General features: G+C 41.9%; 1 protein-coding gene across 7 annotated transcripts in view; it reads left to right on the forward strand.

Annotated features, from left to right (window-relative positions):
• ELMO1 (engulfment and cell motility 1) overlaps positions 1–1,690 on the forward strand; it is a 526,171-nt gene extending 524,481 nt beyond the window's left edge. For all 7 annotated transcript variants that reach the window (XM_072783482.1, XM_072783477.1, XM_072783480.1 and 4 more), the window contains one exon: positions 298–1,690. In XM_072783482.1, coding sequence (XP_072639583.1) covers positions 298–498 — 201 coding nt within the window. In that variant the 3' untranslated portion in view covers positions 499–1,690. The remainder of the gene's footprint in view (positions 1–297) is intronic.
• The last annotated feature ends 17,526 nt before the right edge of the window (positions 1,691–19,216 follow it).

Here is a 19,216-nt window from a genome sequence, read left to right on the forward strand (position 1 = left end):
GGATCTTTTTGCTGTTACATAAGAAGGTATTATTTGCACAGAAGAGTGCAGGCACTAGAGTCAGATTGCCTGAGTTCAAATCCCACCCACTCCCCAAGCCACCAAGTTCCTTGGTTTCTCGGTGCCTTGGTCCTCTTATCTGCAAAACAGAGAGGAAAACACAAGTGTCAACTTTATTAAATGATGCTATAGGCAGAGCACATAGCACGCAGCCTAGCGCACATTGAGTAATCATCGTTAACCACTGTCACCATTCTTGTCGTGAGTAGTTACCCTTGTCACCTCCTTTTCCACCAGTACTGTATCTGGACGGACGGACTGAATGCGCTGCTGGGGAAGGATATGATGAGTGAGCTGACCCGGAATGATTTGGACACCCTGCTCAGCATGGAAATCAAGCTCCGCCTCCTTGACCTGGAAAACATTCAGATCCCTGACGCACCTCCACCCATCCCCAAGGAGCCCAGCAACTATGACTTCGTCTATGACTGTAACTGAAGTGGCCGGGCCCAGAAGCGCCCCCTCCAAAACTGGAAAATCTAGCTAATGGGAGAGAAGAATGAAAACACACCCACGCCTTGGAACCCTCTCGCGGTAAAGAGAAGCTGTGGGTCAACACTCTCTTTGGCCTCGCCTCTACCCCCAACATTCTTCTGCCCCTCCCTGGCATCTTGCTCACTGCCCTGATTCTGTTTCTAGACTCCATTGCTTTAGGTCACTTCCCACTGCTGCAGTCTACTGGTGGGAGCAGAGCAAAACCCACCGCCAGTAAGAGAGCCAAAGGGGCCCTTCCATCCTAACCCCCAGCAGGCATATCCTCCCTCCCTGGAGGGTGCAAGCCAGTAGCACCAGACTGCCCCAAAACCTGCCCATCAGACCGAAGGGAGTGTCCCAATGCTTGTGTCTGGAAGAAACAGCCTAGCTGCTGGAGAAAACCAAACACCACCTCCTTATTCCCTTTCTCTCTAGAGTCCGCTCACACCACCAGTTCCATGTGAATTGAAATCCGCTTTCCAGTCCCTTCTTTCCTCCATGCAGGCCTTTGCCTTGTGCTGTTCTGCTCTGGTTCCAAGAGCAGCAGCAGCAGCCTCGTTCTAGCTGTGGCCGGCACCGGGTCTCCCGGACACAGTCCCAGGTCCCATGCCCACTCCACGTCTGCACTGTGACCGTGGCCAACCTTCTTTCCTCGCCAGCTAGTCTTGGGTGTCCTCTCTCTGCCCCAACCCACACCTGCCTTCTTCATGCCTCACACCCTTCCAGCCCCTTAGCTGAAAGCACAATTGGTGAAATCAGTCGTCATCCCCATCTCTAATATACTAAACCTAAATGCCTCTGTGGCAGGCGGCCCCTCTCTACGGGTTTGGTGTTACCTTCTCCTGGGGGTTCTGCTACAACACAGGCTCCGCAGGATGGTCAAGCTGTCAGACATCCAAGTTTACATCATTGTAATTATTACAAGTATTGACAATTTGCAAGGGTTTGGGGTTGGTTGTTTTGTTTTGTTTTGCTTTGTTTTTGTACAAAAGAGTCTAACATTTTTTTGCCAAACAGATATATATTTAATGAAAAGAAGAGATACATAAATGTGTGTACTTTCAAGGTTTTTTTTTTTTAATTATTTTAATCCTAAACATCTTCCTGAGAATAACATTCCCTTATACATGCTGTGGAATAAAATTAATTGTGATGAGTTGCTGTTTTGATTTGGTGACTTAGGGACTTGCTGCTCAGTCATTAGCGTCACTTGTGAGCTTGTCAGACACATCTTTGGCCCTACCCCAGACCCGCAGAATCAGGTGATCCGCATGCACATTAACTCTTGAGAAGCCTGGCCTTAGGGGACTCAACCATTGCCCGGTCACCATACACTCAGAGCATCAGTAAAGAACGTTACTTCTAAAGACCATCTCAACTCATGGAGAAGATTTTCACGTAGTGAAAGACCTACTATGTGAAAATCTGACCATGTATATTACACTGTCACCTCCTAACTGGGACTCTCCTCTTTTCTTTTTTTCTTCCTTACCATTTTATAATGTACAGAACTGACCAAATTAAACACATCACACTTTGAGGGAGCACATTTAGCAATAAAAAAGAATGCAAACCCATAGACCAGGAATAAATTAAGTCAAAGCTAAATAAATCTAACTATGAATTAATAAGATATGGGTCAGAGCCCAGCAAAAGATTTTTCTGAGGTCAGTTCCATTGGAGGAGTATCTGGATCGTAAATTCTGAGGGCTGCAAGGGATGTCAGAAAGGTCCAAGCATGCAAATTAAGCATGGTTGCAGCACAAGCCACTCTGGACTCACCACAGAAGTGTTAGATGCCTTCAGGTCACTGCTCTTTACCGTCATCAAAATGTGCAATTACAGATTGACTTGAGTGGAGATGACATGGTCCAGAGCCCTCCATAAATTGCAGGGAAAAAATCCTTTATAATCCATATGAATTCACAGGCGATTATGCTTCCCATCAGAGCACTCACACCTGACTGTCAAGTCAATGCATCCTTTATCATTAAGTTTTAATGACGTTAACCCATATGTCCTCCTTGTCGGGAGTGCTTATTGATCTACCCACCATCATGATGCAATGACAAATGTTAGGTAAAAGAAAGTAGACAGTCATACTGGTTTTTACTTCAGAGTTCCAAATCTGTCCATGAAAGGGAAACTCTTTCTATCAAGGTATCTGAGGTCCTAATACTCTAGGTTTAGGAGACTGATCTGTCCTATAACCCTTTGGGGAAGAACCAGCCTCTCTCTCTTTCAGCACTCATGCTTTGGTGCATTAAATGGAAATTAACCCTGTCCAGACTATGAAGAGAGCATTCTCCTACCCCTCCTTAGACCCTCTGTCTACAGACAGGTGAGATCTGGAGAGTGTGACATCATTTCTTCATTTTGCAGCAATGTGGTGCAGGCTTGCTGTCCATATTTGGACAGCTCATCTTGTATGTCTCAGCTGCCAAGGCTTCCGTGAGCCTTCCTTCAAGCCTGGGTGAATCTGGAAAGCCAAGGAAGCAGTGAAGTAGGAAGTTGATTTTGGTCTTATTTTTTTTAAGATTTTATTTATTTATTCATGATAGAGAGAGGCAGAGACACAGGCAGAGGGAGAAGCAGGCTCCATGCCGGGAGCCCGACGCAGGACTCGATCCTGGGACTCCAGGATCGCGCCCTGGGCCAAAAGCAGGCAACAAACCGCTGAGACACCCAGGGATCCCCAGGAAGTTGACTTTGTCATCAGATCTACGCTGCATTCTCCAATCCAGCTTTACCTGAAATAAAACTGATCATTGCATTTGAATCTGCTATTTTCATTCCTGTCTAGTTTCTTATTCAGAACCCATAGAGGGGAGGGTAATGTAACTGCCCCCCCTCAAACTCAACTACTTATAAGGTAAGAAAATCTAACAGTCACTGCAAAGGAAAAAACGCCAGGCTGAATGCTTCTTGAGTCTATTTGCAAATCCATCCTAAACCACCTCCAAATAAAGCATGTCCTAGCACCTGCTCTTACAATGAACTCAGCAGGTGTCCCAATGATGGACATGCCTTTCATCTATCTTGTGTAGTTATGTAATATTTTACAATGACCATAAACCTTTAACCTGAAGGAAATAAAATATCCATACCATAATCCAAAATGTGCTCACAGCTAAGCACAAGGAATACAACAAGAATAAAATACGTAAATCTAAAGTTTGCAAAAATAAGAGCAAAACCTATAAAATCAGGAAAGTTATAATCAAATCCATTAGTGAAATATAAAAACCAAACAATTGTGTCACAGTACAGTAAACAGGACTATATAAATATGTACAGGGTAGAGAACTAGAAAGAGGTTGTGCTCAACACTTTTGATAATGGGATGAAGAAAAAACAAGAAAGGAATAGAAATTTGAGTTAGGTTGCAAAGGACACCAGATGTTCACCATGCATGAGATGAACACTTCAGGCAGAGCAAAGTGCAGAGGGCATGGAGGCATGAAAACCCATGACTGATTTCACAAATCTGTAAGTCACTTGGTGGTGGCTGGTCTGTAGGATGCATATGAGAGAGAATACTGGAGAGGAGGTAAACGAATTGTGAAAATCCTGACATGGCTGGCAAGGGACTTTGACTTGGGGGCAAGAGAGTGCAGTGAGAGGAGGGATGTTGTCAGAGTTGCCATTCAGAAATATCACCACAAAACACCCACGTGGGGGAAAGACTGGAGTGGGAGAAACTGAAAGCAGGGATATTAGGAAGAAGGTGATGGAAATTGTCCAGAGCCAGAGCCACTGAGCCCAGACTTTCGTACAAGCAACGGGAAAGAAGAGAGCAAAGGCATTAAAGAGGCAGGACTACTAGCTGCAGAGAGAGTGCAAATGACTCCTGAGTTTCCGCAATGAGTACGCAGATAACAGGGCTGTTTTTCTCTAAAATCAGGAATAGAGGGGGGACAGGAGATTTTAGGAAATGACAATGAGATGAGATCATAAACTATGAATTTGTTGGACTTCTCCAAACAAAGGAGTAAAATGTTGGGCAGGTCATTTAACCTTTGTGAGCTTCTTTCCTTGTTAATAAAATGGAAATCCCATTACTTGAGAATACTGTGGATAAGGTGGCTAGAAAATCAGTGTTCAGGAAATAAGTCCCCTCTCTTCTCCAGCCGTGGCCTCCCCTTCCTTTCCTTTGGTTTGAGTGAACCATCTCTAGTACAGCTCAAACTAAATGACATGTTTCAGCAGATGCAGCCTGCTTTGTGAGAAAGAAAAATAAGCGATGGGAGAAGAACAAAGAAAAACTGAAGCTGTTAACATCCTTCTTGAAATAAGGATTTCAATAACTTGCAATAAAGCCACAATTTAAAATAAATTTGGGGGGAAAGGAGGTATGGTTTAATCTCATGTGAAAATATAGTTATACTCTAAATTTTTCTTTTAATGTAATTACATGTTTTCTGACATTAAAATGTAAAATGAACACTTCAAGTTAAGTAGGCTTTTTTAATTCAGAAAAATAATTAGAACACATCCAGGTGAAGGAAGGAAATAATTCTACTAGAGACATCATGTAAAGAGAGTTGCCAACTTGAATGTTAGATCCAAATTTCCTCCTGGAAGCCAGTGTAAATAAGGAAGCCAAGTGGGATGAATAGCTCTCATTTTCTTAGTAAAAATTGTATTCCATTATAAGAAGGCCACCTTCCCAGGCACCAACTTTTGGAGGAGATGTGCTATTAAAAGCACTTACCACCTTCAATAGACACTGCTTAGCAGATGCTACTTGTCTGTCATTCTATTTTGCAGAATGAAAGGGGTTGCCCTTACAGCCCCTGAAAGGATGAAAGCACACGGGTGCCAGTGAAGGGACCATCTGAGTGCTGGAGTGGGTTTAGAGACAGAGTGATAGAAGAATCAGAAAAGGATTCTGGGAGTAGAGCAACCAAAGAAGGCTTGGCCAGAGAAAGAGGTTCGGAAAGCATGGAGTGAGGCCAGGGCCAGAAGAGGTGCTGCGCAAGAGAAGAGTAGGGTCCAGGAACCCAATTCCACTGCACTTTAACTGGGCACCAAGCACATTGCACAGGGATATAAAAATAAGAAGTGGATTCTGACTTCAGAGTCCAACACGGAACAAAGAGGCTTTGAATAAACACAGTCTATGGCTAAGAAGACCCTACTGTACAACCTACTGAGCTAGCACGCAGACCCAGAGGGGACTGCCCCTGCCTGGAGGAAGTGAGGCCTGACAAATCAGAGCGGGAACTGCAAGCCACCAGGTCATGAGGGAGAGAAGGCCAAGCTCGCTCCCTACTTGTCCTTTGGGTCTCACTTTCCCTGGAGAGCATTCCCTGGATATCAAAGTCAAGGCTGGAGATTGCTCTATGCTCCCATAGCCACCTCTACTTACCGTGTTGTAACTGAGCTTTTCACCGTCTTGCCCAGTAGCCAGGAGCTCCGTGAGGGGAGGAAACAGGCCAAGTGTTCTCACCATGCTCCTGCACTACGGCACAGTGCCAGGCACTCAACAGGATCCCATCAATATTTTCTAGAACAATTGATAAAGGGCATTCCCGGAAGTGGGAAGAGCATGAGGCCTTAGAAAGAGGAAACGTGTTGAGGCTGGAGCCATGAGTACAGGAGAGAACAGTAGGAGACAAGCTTGGGACAGAGAGTGAAGAACCGTGAATGGCAACCCCAGCAGCTGGATGTGTATGCTTTCCATCACCAGGGGCCACTGACATACCCATAGGTGACTGGCAGGACCAGATCTGTATTTTAACATCACCACTTTCTCACTGGCAGCAGCACAAAAGACAGTTTGAAGAAGAATGGGTCTGGAGGCAGGGAGGTGGGGCTGAACCTGTGTCAAAGGTGCTTCACTTTTAAGAAGGCTGAACGTGCCCATCAGTCAAATGACTGGGCTCACATAGCGCCTGACGGAGATTATACACAGGTGCTGTGAAAGAGGTGAAACGACCACCGGGGCAAGGTGAAAAAATAAAAGGCAAAAGAATATGTTTTGGAAGCCTAATGTATAAATACAAAAACAGAGATAAGACCAGATCTTCCTTAGACTGCCTGAGAAAGCAAACTCTGGACCAATGCCGGTTTACAAAAAAAGATAGGGAGTAATTGAAAGTACAGAGATGGGTAAGATGTCCCAGCAAAGACAGAGGCACAGTGGCGCACAGAGGGAGGGAGAATAGCAGGGAGGGAGCAAATAAATGTCAGGCAAGTAAAATAGAAGATAAAAGGCTGTGGAAAAGAAAAATTATTTTGTAATTCTCTTTGACATCGGTACAATTTACTATGGTGACAAAACTGACAAGAATGTCTAATGCCGAATTAAATGGCCCCAAAATACATAAACTAAGACTATTATAAATATAAGAGAATTGATGAACACCATGCTTTATGTAGAGACCTTAAATAATGGTATTAGGCTTTAAGTAATACGATTAACTGGATTCAATAGATATTTCAATATGTATAATCTACAACAAATGTATGTTATCCAAATATCTCTGGAATATGTTCTAAATTAATTGTGTAGTTGTCTGCAAAGAAAATCATTATGCCATAAGATAGAAAGTAAGTATAAAGGATTTCGGGCTCCATGACAATACAGAAAATATCGTTTCCCCACTCCCCCCCCAAATTAAGTGCAACAAGAAACTTAAAAGCAATAAAAATGATTTTAAATGATTTTTACCTGAGCTTATATTAAAGAAAGTGAAATCCACAGGTGTCCATGATGAGGAGACACTAAATGGGAAGCACTAAGCTGTGGCCGAGGGCGTTGGTGCCTTGACAGGGCTGTGGGCTCTCATGCCCAAGTGAGGATGGATACAGGCATCGTGTGCAAGCCAGATGAGAGGTAGAACTGGGCTCTTCCCATAAAAGCCAGGATCCTGAGAAGGCTTGGTTGCAGGTGAGAAGGGGGAAATATCTATCCATTGATACAGGATGATAATATGAAATCTTGAGACCTTTAATCCCATGACTCATATGGATTTAGGGCTCACCTTTGTACAGCCCCCATATGTTCTAAAATGCCCACTTGAAAGACTAACATAAAACATGGTCATAGGCTGGACAGAGCTGGACTCCTGGCAAAAGTAAATGGAAAACCATTCTGGATGTGACCCCCTATAAGGCAATTTACAAGGGATTCCCACGGGGGGAGGGGAGCATTATAAAGTTGTGCTTAAAATCAAAAGTAAGGGATGCCTGGGTGGCTCAGTGGTTGAGCATCTGTCTTCGGCTTGGGTCATGATCCCACAGTCCCAGGATCTTGTCTCACATCGGGTTCCCTGCAGGGAGCCTGCTTCTCCCCCCTGCCTATGTCTCTGCCTCTCTCTCTCTCTCTCTCTCTCTCTCTCATGAATTTATTCAAAGGATTTCTGGCTCCATGACAATACAGAAAATATCATCCCCCCCCCAAAATTAAATGCAACAAAAAACTTAAATACAATAAAAATGATTTTAAATGATTTTACCTAAGTTTGTATTAAAGAAAGTGAAATCCACAGGTGTCCACGATGAGGAGACACTCAATGGGAAGCACTAAGCTGTGGCCAAGGCTCCATGACAATACAGGCTGTGGAAAAGAAAAATTATTTTGTAATTGCCGAATAAAATGGCCCCAAAATACATAAACTAAGACTATTATATAGTCTTCAGTTCAATATACATGAATAAATAAAATCTTTAAAAAATAAAATAAAAAGTAAAACAACACCTGGAAGCTATCTATAGTGAATAAGTGGAAGATAATAAACTAGAATTCTATTCCCAGTTAAAATGGCAATCAAAATTGGGGAAAAAATGGTCACTTTTTCATTCCAACAGTTCAAGGGAGTTGGTCACATGCAGATGATCTCTAAGAGTGGGAAGAAAATGGAGAGTACCTGGAGTAAATCTAACAACAAAGGGCTGTGTAAAAGACAACAGTAATAACTAATTTAAGGTGTATTAAAGCAATATGGAATTAAAATGCGAGACAAGGATATAACACACAAAGAAAGGGCATGATGTGACTTGACACATTTTAGTCTTTTAACCTTCAGTATTATAGAAATACTGAACATTTTTAGACTTTAAATTAATTCTGCATAGTAAAAACTGGGGAGTAACTACTGAAAATACTAAAAACAAAAATGTGTGACTTCCCTATCAGTAGAAGAAAAAATATATAATAAAGAAAATTAGGTCAATTCAATAATAAATAAAAAAGAGCACCCCAAAATTGAAAACTCTGAAAAGGAAATCAAACAGGCAATTAATAAAATATAAGGTGAATGATCGGTAGAGTAATAAAAAAATTTTCACCACCACACAGACGAAGAGATGCACATCAAAAGGAGATGCCTATTTGGCCCACTACCATTGGCAATGGCTATACGATTACAGGTTATTTCTCTCACTATGTAAATGGATCAATAAGAAAAACAGAATAACCCAACACAGAATACTCCAAAAGAAATGTAGGTTAACAAGAAAAGTAAGTAAATCCTGAAAGAATCATGAGTATACAATGAGCAGAGAAAGTGTTCATGGCCACAAATAATTTCAAAAGGCATATTATTAACACCTAAAGACAGAATTTTGCCTAAGAAATGTATACATTCAATGATGAATGGTAAAAGGATAATGAAATAGGCTCTCACAACCTTCCTGAAGAAAAAGTTGGCAACATATCTCTAGAGTTTTCAACATATGACTGACTCTGACCTTGTAATTCTCATCAAACAGAGCTGCTCCTTTGTTTTATCTGTTTTACACACTAAGATCCTGTGTATGATTTTAAGAGATTTCAATGTCTAAAAATAAAACTTTAAAACCTCAGGATTAAATAACTTACGGGACATCCATTTCTACCATGGCACATGACTGGCTCTCAAAATTACACAGAATGTTTCATTAAAAGGAAAGATGTTAATAAATTATTAACTGAAAAAAATAGGTTATAGAAGAATAGGAGTATGTGTATTTTATTTTTGAATGTAAATGTGTGTATTAAATATGCATAGAAAAGGATTTAGAATATATACCAAGGTGTTTTTAATGGTTTCCTCTATTTGGATATTTGGATAGATTCTGAGAATTTGTTTGCTTGTTTGTTTATTGCCAAGTTTGTGTTTCAGATTTTTGTAATATATATATGGCCCTGCCTTTGAAATAAGAAAAACTTATTTTGCTTTTTTAAACCTCATGCCAGTAGTTTAATGACCTGCACTAATATTATTCACTCTGTTCCCTACATTGCTCTATTGCCCATACATTCTCATTTCCAGCTTTCTACAATGTCCACCAATCCTCTATACCCTTGTCTGTCGCTGCCATTGACCCTCAGTTATGTCCTTGTCGGTCTCTGACATCAGCTCTACCTTCCCCTGCTCACCTGACTCCTCCTCCGAGCAGCCCCTCCTATAACTCACGGGCAATGGTACTCCAATCACCCCCTGTAGTCTGTCTGTTCCAGATTCTTACAAAAACTGTCAACAACTATGAGGATCTCTGCCTTTGGGGATGATGAGGCTAAATGGGTCAAATTGTATTAGTAGTCATTAATCCGACCTACCATCCAGGCATAGGATGCCCATCTTCAAGCAAGCCTGTGCTGGAAAACTACAGTGCCTAGAATCCAACCAGTCACCGAGATGCCCCCTCCTAATGCAGAAAAATCTGAACACAGCAGTTCCCCTGCCCCTTATCTGAAGGGAATACATGCCAGGACCCCCAGTGGATGTCTGAAACTGCAAATAGTACTGAACCTTATATACACTATGTTTTTTTTTCCTAAGAAAAGTAAGTAAAAGTAAGATTAACAGCAATAACCGATACTAAAATAGAATTATAACAATATTCTATTTAAAAATTTTGTGAATGTAGCCTCTCTCCTCAAGATATCTTATGTACTGTACTCACCCTTCTTGTGATGATGTGAGATGACAAATGCCTATGTGATGGGAGGCAGGGAAGTGAATGACACAGACAGCAGCATTAGGCTACTATTGATCCTTTGACAATACATCAGAAAGAGGGTCATCAGCTTCAGGACCGCAGTTGAGTGGGGGTAACTGAACCCCAGAAAGCAAAACCACAGATGAGGGGAGACTACTGTGCATGTAAGAATAAAAGAGCATTCATTATTACCTTTACTGACTTTCATCTACTCGTCCTGTGTGCACCACTTAAGGCCATATGCATACATTCAATCCATCTTCTTTATGACAACCTTTAAATATTTGAAAGCAGCTATTATGGTCCTTTTCAGTCTTTCCCTAGTCCTTCTGACCCTTCCTATGTGACTTAGTGCTATGGATTGAATGTCTTGTACCCCAAAATTCCTATGTTGAAAACATACCCCTCAGGGCGGTGGTATTTGGAGGAGGGGCCTAGGGTAGAGCCCTCATCAATGGCATTAGTGTCCTTATAACAGAGGCCCCAGGGAGCAACGTCACATGAGGATATAGTGAAAAGCTGGCAGTCTGCAACCCAGAAAAGTGCTTTCACCAGAACTTGGCCATGTTGGTACCCTGAACTTGAACTTCCAGTTTCCTGAACTGCCAGAAATAAATTTTTGTTGCTAAAAATCACCCAGTATGTGGTATTTTGTTGTAGCAGCCAGAAAAGAGTAAGACACATGGATTGTAGCTCACCATCAATAAATAAACTCTAGTTTGATGGTGTTCCACTTGAAATATGTCACTTGAAACCAATCAATTCTCTGTGTTTTGACAGTCCAGCAAACAAAAGACCTTACTTACAGAATATTTTTTCATGATTAGAATTTAAGAACATGACTTTTTATTTTATTTTATTTTGATTTTGAGAACCACATACTCCTAACCAAAGATTTTGAGATTTAGCGAAATCAGATGATATGAAACATAATTTAAAAAAATAAATGCACAAATTAAATACCAAAAAAGAACTCCTGAGTGTGTGTGCATGTGATTCTAGCTAATTATGTGTGTGTGAGAGAGAGAGAGACAGAGAAAGAGAATGTACATGTGTGTTGAGGAAAAAAGCCCAACTCTTATCCAGTGTCATGGCTGTAGAGTTCTTAAGATAATCTAAGCTTTGAAATTCTGTGTACAAATTCCAGTTCTAACACATGCTAATTGTGTGACTTTAAGTTATTTCCTGGTTTATAAAACTTTCTCTATAAAATCCTTTTATAACAGCTATTGATTACATTAATTCATATTTATACATTTCATAAGAAATATCTAGAATACAGTAAATACTCAAAAATAGTGAATAATAAATCACAGCAGACATTTCAGATGCCCACAATCAAACACATCTATACTTGGTCACTTTGAGTTTGAGAACCAGGTCACACTCTACTCCTCCTCCCAGGTGGTTACCTGCTGACCACATGGGTCTCATAGTTAACTATAACTTTCACACTTTTCCTCATGAATTACTGTTAAACCTTATTTCAGTATTCAAATCCTACCCCCACCTTCCTGTGTGGTATGCTAAGTGGTGGATGCTAAGTGACCAGATCCTGGGTATTATCTAGAAACCCAGGACCAGTGGTCCAACCTGTAGGAATAGAGCAAAAGTAGAAACTGAGTCATCATGCAGGAGTCAAGCAGAGCAGGTAGGTAAGGAAGCAAGGTGAGGAGCTAAGGGGTATTTCAAGAGGTGCCAGGAATTATGGGGTAATCTCTGTAACTTGACTTTTTTGGACAAGAGAAATGTGGCCCCCTGTGTGGTTCTGGCTGCCTTTTACTGATCACTCAGTGGCAGACATTTTGCTAAATGCCTTCCGTTCATTAGATCATTTCCTTCGTGAGGAAGGTGGTAGTGTTACTTATTTCCCAGATGAGGTGTCCAAAGCTCTGAGAATTTAGGTCTCTCTCCAAGGTCACACAGTAAGGAGATGAATCTGGGACTGAGTCAGGCTTTCTCTAATTCTATGGGCTCTATGGACTCCAAAGGACAGTTGTGGTGGATCTTCAACCTCTAATACTCATGCCATTTTTTTTAATCCTAAATTTAACTTTCAGTTCTCTTCAGTGAGGGAAAGGAGGCCATGGTATTTTGCTAATGGAATTCTTTACCTCCAAAACACTAGGCTTCTCTAGAAGCCCCATGGATTGTATACCCAAGCCTACTTGGGATCCTGCCATCCCTAATCCCTTAAACCATGCCTCACCTGTTCAGCTTCATGTCTGAGCCTGTCTCCACAGCTGCATCAGTTCTAGATCTTTCACCAGGCATCTCTCATGCCTTACCCAGTTATTACTTGTAACAGACCTTTCTCACTATTCTCAAAATTCCCCTACAAAAGAGGAGGCAAGATGGCAAAAGAGTAGGGGTCCTCAGTTCATCTTGTCCCACCAACTTACCTAGGTAACTTTCAAAACATCCTGAACACCTACAAATTCGACCTGAGATATAGAAAACAGCTGGAATGCTACAGAGAGAAAAGTGATCACTTATAACAAGGTAGGAAAGCGAAGAAAAAAAAAATGTGGGGGAGGGGAGCTGCGGTAAACCAGGCAAACTGGGCCTGAAAGGGGAGCGGGACATGCAGAGCCTGAAAGCCAAGCTCAGAAGCCAGGGCACAAAAGCTGATCCCTGGACAAGCAGGAAATTTAAAAATCCGTGCCTGAGTCTTCCCTGACTGAAAAGTGCTCGACAGGGAAATAGGGCAGAATCAAGGAGGGATAGAGAAGCCTCAATATTCCTGAAGTCACAGCCTCAATATTCCTGGAAGAGGGGCGCCTGAGAGAGAGCTCAGCGTAAACCGTGGTCAGATCTTGGTAAAGGGCCGGAGTGCTGCAACTCTTGGGGGCATTTAGGAGAAGCCATCTGATTACGTGGGCTGGCACTGGAGCTCCCTTTTCCCTAGAGCCCGGCAATAGACAGAGGCAGCTGTGCCCTTCCCTTTGGGAGAGGAGGACCCTGGGAGGGCACAGGACAGCAAGAACTCATCTGCTGCTGGGTGCCCTGCAAGCTGCGCAGATCAGTGCACCTGCCCCTGCCCCCAGGAGCATCGATACCAGTGTGGTCTGGAAGACTGCGGCTCCGTACTCACGGGGAGCTCTTGGCTCTGGAGCTGGAGGTCTGGCCGCAGCCAATTTTTTTTCTTCTTTTCATCTTTGACTTGGGAGAGGCAAGGCCACCAGGGAACAAAGGCCCACAGGATAAAAAGTTCATACTGAGCCCAGCACCTGGCAAGAGGTGGGGCATCTCTGCCCAGACACAGACACCTGAGAATCAGCACAGCAGACCCCTCCCTAGAAGAAGGACTGGAAGAACAAGAGAAGAGCAAGTTTACTGAATGAGCAGCACTGGAAAACTCCAGGACTGAGGGAAAATAGTATATAGAAGTAGAAGGTTTTTTACATTATGATTCATTGTATTTCAGGTTAAAATTTTCCAATATTTTTTCTCTTTTCCTTCCTTAACTACAATTTTACCAACTCTTCGTTTTTAAGCATTTTCTTTTTTGACTTTCATATTTCTACAATTACATGTTTTAGATATATTATTCATTATTGGATTCCTTTCAATGTATTCAATTTAATTTCAGTAGATATACAAGTTATGGGGTTTTGTTTTTTGTTTTCTTGATCTCTTTTGTTTTATAATGGTGGAAGTTAGCACCTTCTAACACAAGGACAAAAATACACCCAGAACTAAATGGAACACCATGTTGGTTCATTATGTGAGATTATATTCTCTCTTCCTTCCCCTTCTGCCCCCCTCTTTTATCCTGTTTCTGTTTTTGTGGTCGATGTTGGGTCTCTATATAAGTTTTGCTGGCTTTTATAAATTTGGAATTGAGAATCTTCTAACATACAGAATAAAATACACTCAGAACCAAGAGGAACACCCTTTTAGGTACTCTCTGGGAGACGATATTCTCTCTCTACAACCACCCCTTTTTTTCTGTTTTTGTTTTTGTTTTTTATTCTTACTATTTTGTTTTAAAATTTGTTTTTCACTTTAGTGGTCCTTTTAGTTTGTTCTGTTCTTCTTTTTCTTTCTTTCTTTTTTTTCTGATCTCTGACCTCTTTGGAATCATCAAAGGTGTATTTTATTTACTTAGGTCATGATTGATATTTTTGACTTTGCTCACTCATACAGCATACAATATTAGAGATGTCCTTTTGTCTTATTCAATAATTATTTATTGAGAACCCATTTTATGGCACACATACTGTCGTTTCCCATAGACAGTGGGAAAGGAAGCCAGATAAAGAATTAGTGAATCCCAAACTATGGAAGGAGCAATGTTGTCCTTCAGCAGAAGAAAGGATAAAGAAGATGTGGTCTATACATACAATGGAATATTACTCAGCCATCGGAAAGGATGAATGCCCACCATTTGCCTCAACATGAATGGAACTGGAGGGTATTCTGCTGAGTGAAATAAGTCAATGGGAGAAGGACAATCATCATGTGGTATCACTTATACGGGGAATATAAGAAATAGTGAAAGGGATTATAAGGGAAAAGAGAAGAACTGAGTGGGGAAAAATTAGAGAGGGAGACAAACCATGAGAGACTCCTAACTCTGGGAAACAAATAAAGGGTTAAGGAAGGGAAGGTGGGTATGGGAATGGGGTGACTGGGTGATGGGCACTAAGGAGGGCACTTGATGGGATGAGCACTGGATGTTATACTATATGTTGGTAAACTGAATTTAAATTCTAAAAAATTAATAAAAAAATAAAAATAAATTCCCCTATAAACCTTGATTTATGTATCCTGGATTCTATCAAGTTTTCTTTTTTGGCCTCTCTCTTTTATATTTGCTCTCAGATAACTTCTTTAGCTACCTCCCCATTTTCTTTGGGGTCACCATGATCCTTGAAAGTCACCAGATAGCTTTTTATAAAGATTGGTTCCAAAATATATGCCCAGGACCTGTGAGGAGGTGCTTCAAATACAAAAGAAAAAAAAATGATCCTTGTCCTATCAGTGGGTGCCTTATAGGCTTTTCCTATAATCAGCTTTCTAGCACTTCCCCCATTACAGACTAGTGGCTTTTTGAGAAAGGAGACCATTCTTGGATTTCTTCAAAATCCAAGACAAGATTTTGCATTTTCCTGTCTACATCTGGGAAAGAGTGATACGCTATCACTGCAGAATGCAAAGCGGAAGAGGGAGTAAGAGCCAGAACAGGAATGGAGCTCCAGGCCCCAGCGGAGCCTTCTGTGGGGCAGTATTCCCATGCTGGCACATTTGGCAGGTATGCACAGCCCTCCAAGAGCAAGTGCTCAGGGCTGACCCTGCCTCTGTAAAGAGGAAAGCCATGTCATGTCATTCCTTCTGCCCCATCTTGGAGCTGTCTCTTTCCCACACTTACTATGAGAAAAGTGAGGAGCAGTAAAGAATCATACATCCAATTTTGTTTGGCCCAAGTCATTTTAGCATCTGTAAAGCAACCATGAATTCATCTATCACCAAATAAAGTCATTATCGAAGCAGCTGTTACCCAGACATGACTCCTCGCTGGGGCGGTGGGAGAGCAATTTATCTCTTAGCAGCAGCTTGCCAACATCTAACTTGCAATTTACAGAGGAGGAGAAATCCTCAGAATATGAGGTTCAGGCAAACGTGTTGAAAATGGCTCTTTAAATTCTTTAAAAAATAGTATCTTTTGTTTTTCAATTTATAAAATACTTTTGGAAAATTCAGAACCATGTACACGGGATAAAAATGAGCTGATCAAGATAATCATAACTAATATTTTACTATATTCCCCTTCCAGGCATTTCTCTGTATTTTAACAGATAGGTAAATAGAAGATAGAGAGATGATAGATGATAGATAGATAGATAGATAGACAGGTAGGTAGATAGATGATAGATAATAGATAGATGATAGATAGATGATAGATAGATAGATAGATAGATAGATAGATAGATAGATAGATGATAGATAGATAGATAGATAATAGACAGATGATAGATAGATAATTATTGAGAATATGCTGTATATTTGTATGCATTTGTATCACCAACTAAATGGAATCAACCAGGGAAAATGAGACTGTTCCTATTACTCTGTCCTCAGTTTAGCTAAGTTTTCTTGGTGTCTCATCCAGAGATTCTATTCATCTTTTTCTAGTGTTTAGCATCTGTTTCATGTGGTCACTCCTTGATGACTTCTGGAAAAGTCCCCTCGCCAGTCTGAGCACCCTCAACTTCATACACCAGGATATCTCTCATGTTTCTTGGTGTCTGGTACTAACACATGAAGATACCAAACAAGTCAATCCCATAGATCAAATGGGGGAAAGTCAAAGGAAATGAGCTGAATCAGGATAATAGAGAAATGTTAACAGAGCCCAAATTGAAGACCAAAGAGGACCAGGTCAGACTTAAATGTAATCTGCCCTCCCCACTTACACTCAATAATTAGAGCAATTCCATTTGAGTATTTTCTCCAACATTCTTTCAAACTTTCTTCATGAGAAAGGAAACTGTATAGGGCATATTCTTTATCTTTGAGGAGCTCAGGGGTAAGAATACATACCATCTTCTAGGGCCAGGTTCTCCACCTTAGTACTAATTACATTTAAGTTCAGATAATCCTTTGCTGTGGGTGGCTGCCCCATGCTTTGTAGAATGTTTGGCAGCCTCCCTGGACACTACACACTAGATTCCAATAGTATCTGCCCTGCATCCACCTCTTGTAAGTTGTGACAACGAAAAATGTCTTCAGGTCTTACCAAATGTCTCTTGGGGGGCAAAACTGCCCCCAGTTGTGAACCACTGAACTAGATGTAGAGGATGGGGACAAGGAGCTACTCCAACTATCTGTTGACATCCAACAGAATGATCCTATTTGCAAATCATGAAAAAATGTCAGCAGCAATGACTCTAGGGACATCAGGGCTGAAAGCACCCACAGCCATTTGGGTTGGGAAGATAAAGGAAATACAAATCATTCACATATCTTACTTATTTTAAACCTCTCAACAGTCTGTCAAGGTGTGCCTTATTTCCCTCATTTTGCAAGTGAGAAAACAGGCTCAGAGGAGATAAGTAACTTGATGGGGATCACAGAGCTGCTAAATAGTGGGCCCCTTACCCTACAATGCTGTACCCAGCCACAAAGTGAGAGTTCCTACAGTCTGCACGATGGAAACCTTATAAATTCTGAATTTATAAATTCAAAATCAGAAGATCTGGAGCATAAGGAGATGGCTCTGAACAGGGATAGGCTTTAGCAACACCAAAAACTGAGTGATCCCTCAGAGAAGATATTACCCTTTCAAAATACTCTGGTTTGTTTAGATTTATTTTGTCAGCAAAATTGCCGTTGTAGTATTTTATCTACTGATTGGGCCCTGCAATTAAGCCTCCCTTGATGAAGGCACGTTAAGGCTAATTTTAAATCTGATTACCATCAGCACGACATCTATGGGAAGCTGTTTTTGAAACAAGCTGCAGCGATTTTCCTGGGGATGCCAGTGTCAGACTTGGTCACCAAAAGTCTCTGCAGCCACATCTTCTTCTCCCAGCCCGGTGGCCCCCTCCAGATGCAGCCAGTTCAAGGCATGCCAAGCTCAAAGCTCTCCATGCAAAGAAAGTACCAGTGCTTCTCTCCAGAGTCCAGAAAGGCCTTGGTGTATAAGTGTTGGCCTGAATCAGATAGCAGTGGAAGATTGTGTGTTTAATCAGATTAGTGAGGCCAAAGGCTCTGGGCCGTGTCTCGGGGTCCCTTGACTTGGATCCTCTCGTATTAATAAGAGTAAGAGGGGACTGTGCAGCCCTCCGCTCCATTGTGGAGAAATAAAGGCAGAGATGGATTGATTGGATTGTTAAAAAGCCTCTTGGCCCCAGAGCCTTCCACTGCCTCTCAGATATTCTGGTCTTTCTTTGAATAAGACATATGTTAAGCAAGACAGGAATTCTGAAGACTCTCTCTCCAGACCCTCTTCAACCAACAGAGAAGCTGACATTCTACCTCTGCTGCTTAAGATGACACCACGTTCATTAGGTGTGTCAAGTGGGGCAGCACCGAGCATGCCCAGTGCTATGGAATCACCTCTGGAGTCTGCACATCCACCTGGGTCCGGTGCTAATCATCCTTTTTCTGACTCTCAATGTTCCCAGCTCCTTCCTATCCTCTGCCTTCGAGATAATACACATCCCTGTAAACTATTGTCTTCTCGAGTTTCTGGCAGCAAATAGGGAACCTAAAGCCACTCGTTTCTGGGCCCTTGCTTATTTCTTCAGACTCCTCTTACTTACAATGAGGGCTTGATGGGGTGCCTGGGTGGCTCAGTGGATTAAGTCACTACTCTTGGTTTCAGCTCAGGTCATGATCTCAGGGTCATAACATTGAGCCCCAAGTCGGGCTTTGTGCTCAGCATGGAGTCTGCCTGGGATTCTTTCCCTCTTCTTCTCCCTCTCTCTCTGCCCCTCCCCATCCTCATACTCTCTCTAAAATAAATGAATTAATTAAAAATATTTAAAAATCAATACTGTGAGGGCTTGACAAGTGCAGAGCTGACAAGGCCAGAAGACAGATTTAGAGGGATAAGAGGTGGCCAACGGGATGTTGGAGTAGACACGAGGGAGCAGTCCGGAGTGGCTCTGAGTGTGCTTGCTTCATTGGTTAGGCCAATGGCGTACACATTAGACAGCAGAATGAACTCAGGGTGGGCAGACTGGCATGGGAGGAACACATCTGCAGGAAGATGGGTGGTTGAATGTAGGTCATAGGGGTTGGA

The sequence above is a fragment of the Canis lupus genome, chromosome 18 (genome assembly GCF_048164855.1).
Source record: "Canis lupus baileyi chromosome 18, mCanLup2.hap1, whole genome shotgun sequence".
Taxonomy (NCBI): domain Eukaryota; kingdom Metazoa; phylum Chordata; class Mammalia; order Carnivora; family Canidae; genus Canis; species Canis lupus.